Below are 6,465 nucleotides of genomic sequence, written 5' to 3'. Positions count from 1 at the left end.
GACTATTTCCGGGCTACCATGAGGGAAAATGGATTCAAGTTATTACTTCGTGCTCTGAGGTTCGAGGGGGAGTCACATTTAGAGAGAAGGAAGGAAGATAAGATGGCTCCAATTAGAGAGATTTTCGATGATTTTTATGAGAAATGTCAGCAATTATATTCCCCAGGGCCTAATGTAACCATTGACGAAATGATTGCAGCTTTCCGAGGGAGATGTAGCTTCAAACAATACATCCCATGTAAACCAGACAAGTGTGGTTTGAAAATCTTCGCCATGGTTGATCCAGAATGATTCTATACATGTTCCACTGAGCTCTACGTTGGACAGCAACTGGGACTCAGAGAGTGGTGAGTAATAAGCCCTACGATATTGTCAAGAGAGTGTGTGCAGTAGCTTTAGATTCGGGAAAAAACATCACAATGGATAATTGGTTTTCATCAGTTGAAGTGACTATCGATTTATTGGGGAATCACAGAACAACAGTGGTTGCTAGTGTACGTAAAAACAAAAGAGCAATTCCTCCTGAGTTCTTAGTTACAAAGAGTCGTGCGCCTGCCTCCTCATTGTTCAGTTATTATCGTAGGATGACCCTCGTTTCATATATTTCCGATACCAAGAAGAAAACATGCACGGTGTTAATTTCCTCGATGCACTCATCCAGTAGCATCGATCCTGAGACTGGAAATAAAAAGAAACCCACTATCGTGGCTTATTACAATGGCGCGAAAGGTGCTGTTGACACAGTAGACCAAATGAGAGGGAAGTTCAATGTTGCGAGGGCTAGTCGGAGGTGGTCTCTTACTTTATTTTTTGCCATCATGAATATTGTTATGATCAATTCAGTGGTGATCTACAATTGCGACTCTCTATTAAAAATGAAACGTAAAGATGTCATTGAAAATGTTGGACGTGCATTGACAAAATCTCTACTAGAAATTAGAGCTCGAAAACCTCATATTCTCACTAATGTTCGTCAGCTAGCAAGGAAGTGTCTAGGTTTGCCTCAGGACATTCCAGCCGTGGAGGCGAAGAATCGTGGTCTTTGTGCTTATTACCCTTCTCGAAAGAGTAGGAAAACTATTTCTGAGTGTGTCTCATGCTCAGAATTAATTTGTGAAGAAGACACAATCAAGATCTGCGCTGCTTGTTATCAGAAAGTCATTTTTCCCACAGAGGATTTGGAAGACTAATATTCTCCACCTTCATGTAAAGATCTGGTATATTTTTCAGGCGAGAGGAAAAAATCAAAAGACTAATTCAATTATTCATAGTCTGCGAGAGTTTATTTTGATGAGGATTACCATCTTAATGACAGGGATTGAAATTTTTCATTCTGTAGTAGAGATTTGTTCACTTATTTAGTCGACAAAGAACATCAGTAGAGGAAAAAATCTCAGTGATGTGAAAATATGATGCTGGAGAAAACTGATGATGTCCATTTCCTATCAAAGATTTCCCTATTTCAAGAGACATGATAGAACAATAGATAGATTCAACTGATAGTTCATAATGCTTAATTGTAAACATAGATAATACAAAGATTGTTACCTCTATGCACAATTTTTATGCATTGACAAATCTGGGAGGGCTGATATTGATGAAAAAATTATAATGAAGATTGGAATTTTGTTGTTAGACTTTGTTATCTAGTGAATATTCGATTGTTTCTCCATAATTTAAAAAAAAACTGTCTCCCAAGTAAAAAAAAATGAAGAAATCTATCTGATTGTTTATATAGCTTATAGGAGTTGATAAAAATCAATAAATCGATACGATAGAAGAATCGATCGATACGTTTACTTCCAATTTATAATAATAGAAGATCGATTTTATAATAAAACATAGAGTAAAAATGTTAATGAAAATATTGTAACGATCAAGATCGGAGTACCAATTATTTAGGGGAGATTTATTCAATTATTAGCACAAGAAAAGGTATTAATAGATTAACTTGACTTTTTGTAGTTCGCATAGTTTTTGTACAATGATAAATACAGGAGGAACGTTATTGATAAAATATAATAATGAATAGTGAAATTATTCATTTTCTCTTGAATACCTGGTTGTTTCTCGAGACTAAAAATATTATTTAGTTGTTCATAATTTATAAGAGTCGATATAGATAAATCGAAAAATCGATTTTCTGCTCACGATACTTTTAGGTTGAAATATAAGAAAAAACGTTGTTGATAAAAATAAGGAGATATTGAAAATCGATTTCTTTTTCTGATATAGATATAGACATCCGGTTATTTTTTGAGACAACAGAGCATTAATAGATTTACCTGATTATTCATAATTGGTAAGGGTTCATATAGATTTTATGCATTGATAAATACGAGACAAATGTCATTGATGAACACGTGATGATGAATATTGCAATTGTCTCTTTTCTAGTGAATGAATATCTTGCTGTTTCTCGAGTTGCGAAGATAATAAAATATTGTTTAATTGTTCATACTTTATAGGAGTGAATATAGATGAATCTAAGGAATGAGACATTATAAAAAAACGTTGATGAAAACATGATGACAAGGAAGATGCCTGTTCTGTTGTGAAATCTGTTTATTTATTGAAACGAAAAGACGTAAAAATAGATTCACCTGATCGTTGATAGTTCGTAAGGGTTTAAATTAATAAATATGAAAGTAAATGTCTCACACACGTTTTTTATGCAACGATAAATAGGAAAGGATGGTTATTGTGGAAACATGATAATTAATAGTGACGTTATTCATTTTCTCTTAAATATCTGATTGATTCTTGACTTGTGGGGACAAAATATAATATTTAGTTGTTCGTAATTTATAACAGTTGATCTCGATAAATGTAAAAATTGATAATTCTACTCGCGGTACTTTTATGTTAAAAAATAGAAAAAAATCTTGTGATACAAATGAGAAGCTGATAAAAATTGATCTAGTGTATTCTATAGTTGTTTATTGAGAAAAAAGAGCATTATGAGATGCACCTGATTGTTTATAATTTGTAAGGATTCACATAGATGAATATGTAAATGGATGTCTCTACGCACATTTTTTATGCAGTGATACAAGACAAATGTGATTGATAAACACATGACAATGAATATTGCCATTGTCTTTTTCCTAGTAACGAATATCTTGCTGTTTGTCGAGTTGAGAACACTAAAAATATTGTTTGATGGTTCGTAGGTTATAGGAGTTAATATCGATGAAGAAAAAAATTAATATCTCTCTTCAATACTTTTATAATGAGAATTAAAAAAAAATATCGATGATGAGGAAGATTGATACTGTGTGTTCTCTAGTGAAACTCTGTTGATTTATTGAGACAACAAAAAACCTGAATAGATTTACCTAACTGTTCATAGTTCGTAAGGGTTTACATGTATAAATATGAAAATTAATATCTCTACACACGTTTCTTACGGATTGAGAAATACAAAAACAATGTTATTGATGAACACATGACAATGCACATTGTAATTGCTTATTTTCTAGTAAATATCTGGCATTTTCTCAAGGTAAAAAGACTGAAAGTATTGTTTAATTGGTAGTATTTTATAGGAGTTATTATCGATGAATTCTACTCATGTTTCTATGCATTGGCAAACGTAAAACAAATGTCATTGATGAAAAAATCGTAATAAATATTGAGATTGCCTTTTTGTGTGGATATTTCTCCGTTTCTTAAATCGAGGAGAGTAAAAATATTATTCTAGTATCTGTAGTTTATAAGAGTTAATATCGACCAATATGAAAATTGAATGTCTCTGCTCATGGTATTTTTACATTGAGATGTACGAAAAAATGTAAATGAAAATATGATGATGGCAATAGCTATGATTCATTCTGTAGCAGAGATGTGATTATTTATCAATCGATTCTCAATCGATCTTCTTTTTCTCATAGATGAGAGAAAAAAATAAAAAGCTTCATCTCGCTGTTCGTAGCATAGAAGAATGGATATTGTATGTATGAAAATTGGTGTCTCTACACGATGACTTCATGTAGAGGGAAGAATAGTTTTTGATATACATATTTATGTAGTTATTTTCAAACTTGGAGACAGCAATAAAGATGAATGTACCAGTTAACTACCATATATGTGTTAATCGATGCAGACCTAAATATTCCCGTGAAAATAGAGGATATAAATGGACAGACGTACATATCTCTACATGATAAATGAGGAATATTCTTATTTTTTTCCCTCAGTGAGCAGAGGTTTCGACCAATACAATTGGTCGAAGGAAATTCTCAAAAGTCATCATAAAAATTAAATCAACCGAGATAGCTATCGTATTCGTCATTTAACTGTGACGTAGTGGCATTACAACAAACATGGAAGCTATGATATCCTCGGAATTCGCATTTTCGAAAAAAGTAAATTTTTTGTAAATTTTCCGATAAATTAAAATAACGATTATTACTATTACCTGCATCATCGCCGAACTCGGTCAGGGGGACATCCAAACTAATTCTTTAAGCCACGATTCAATTATATCAGAACATTTTTTTTAGTTATCGTGGGATAACCAATTTTTGAAAGAAAATCGAAAACGAAAAAAATTAATTCATGAGTTGAATTTTAATTAATGGCGCTAGATAGGGGTCTCAATAATACGTTCATTTGAGAAGGAAAATAATTCAATTCCATGAATCTATTAAGGCACAATTGACGAAAAACTTAGTCACATACATACATATACATACACATATATATGCAGACACGGCCAAAAATTGCATTTTCGAAATTTTTGGATCATAATGGGTCGAAATAACATAAAAAAATCCAAACCTTAAATTTAAATACTACAATACTGCCACTCGAAAGCAAAAATGAATATAGAACTGTGCAGGACTATGCCAAGAATGATTCCCCGCGAAGGGGGTCGAGCGGTATGGCAACGCTGCCGCTTGGAAAGCATTGCGGCGAATCCCTGCGGAGGTGATCAAAGTCGTTAGTTCACATATGGTGACCAAACTAGGGTTAAATTTAAAAAGGATGCACGGTAGGTTGCTTTGGGTGCGTCTTAAAATGCCTTGAAAAGGGAACGTGGTGTTGTCATGCAAATATGGAGTTCGAAAAAATTGTGAATTTATGGAAGAAGACAAATTTTTCAGTACGAAAAATGAGATTGTCCTGGAATCCACTGACCTCAACCAGTGATTCGAGGGGTGTATAAAGAATAAACTTTTAGCCAAGGTGGATGAATTCCGAGAGAAGGATTCAAGATGGTCACTCCGGGAGGTTATAAACATGGATGTAAATATCAATAAATATAACCCATTACGAGGAGGTTCGAGTTTTGTTGAGCTTCCACGGTGGATTCAGCTGAAACACGCCGTGGTCAATGTTCAAAATAATGACGACTCTTTCTGCTTCTTATGGTCCATCATGGCAGCTCGTTGTAATGTTGAACATAAAAAACGACCAAATTCCTATCCACGATTCAGTACAGTCATTAAAAATTTCGGTATGTTCAATTATCCCATGGCTATAAAGCATATACCAAAATTTGAAAAACTGAATGAGCTATCAATAAATGTTTATATGATTGAATGTGATGAGGAAACCGGGAAAGAATGGATCGTTGCTTCATATGTGAGCTCGCGACCCCCAATAACACTGCAAGAAGCTGAAAGCACCATATATCTGTTAATGATCGGAAAAACTGATGATCAACAACCGACTGAAAAAATTTATCATTACACATGGATCTCTAACCCCTCCAGACTACTCAGTAGCCAATTATCAAAGACTCAACATCGTACATTTATATGTGACAGATGCTTGTGTTATTTCAAAGTAGAGGAATCCTATGCAAAACACAGATTAGACTGTATATCCATAAATAAGTGTCGCATGATATTCCCTTAAAATAATGATAAATATCTAACGTTAAAAAATTTTAAGCATCAGCTCCGAGTACCGTTTGTTGTATATACTCATAAGAACAGACGGAGGTCTGCTTCTATCCGCTAATTATTTTGGAAATGCGACTATTAAGACTTACAGATTCCTGCGTAAGAGCGAATTTCCTCATGGATCCTTACCTTTAAATGCTTAGCATATTCCCTGCGCCGTGTCATCTCTATCGATTCAAATTCTGATGATTTTGATTAAATGAAATGTCTTGTTTTTGTAAAATTAAAGGGATGGATGAGTCGTAATGATAAAGCAAATCCCCGTTAATGTATTTATTCAATAATTGATGAATTTAACTAACTGAACATTCGTTGACAGCGTACAAATTAAATTAAACGTCGTTATCGCCCCTGAGGGTTTTGTCTCAAAGAATTAAATGACCCGATTATTGTTTTAGGAGAGAGAGAGGGAGTTAGTATCGGAGCGAACGGACACGTATTTAACTATGAGAACTTTTACCGGATTAACTCCGCAAGAGGAGCGCGATTCGAATTAGAATGTAAGTTTTGACTATTTATCTTTTTGCTCACCCCTTCTTGTTTCCTTGATAAA

At 33.8% G+C, this 6,465-nt stretch overlaps 1 protein-coding gene across 1 annotated transcript; it reads left to right on the top strand.

Annotated features, from left to right (window-relative positions):
• The first annotated feature begins 584 nt into the window (after positions 1-584).
• Positions 585-1,190, top strand: LOC107043563. The gene has a single exon (XM_015265109.1). It carries the CDS (start codon positions 585-587, stop codon positions 1,188-1,190), a length of 606 nt encoding a protein of 201 aa, XP_015120595.1.
• Positions 1,191-6,465: the final 5,275 nt, after the last annotated feature.

This window comes from Diachasma alloeum, unplaced genomic scaffold (genome assembly GCF_001412515.2).
Source record: "Diachasma alloeum isolate Michigan unplaced genomic scaffold, Dall2.0 Dall_scaffold_00602, whole genome shotgun sequence".
Classification (NCBI taxonomy): Eukaryota; Metazoa; Arthropoda; class Insecta; order Hymenoptera; family Braconidae; genus Diachasma; species Diachasma alloeum.
The sequence above is the reverse complement of the archived record's forward strand: the minus strand, read 5'-3'. Positions and strand labels throughout refer to the sequence as shown.

What these genes read in the sequence shown, in the direction of transcription:
- LOC107043563 (XM_015265109.1), top strand. Translation starts at nt 585, where the DNA reads ATGACCCTCGTTTCATATATTTCCGATACCAAGAAGAAAACATGCACG.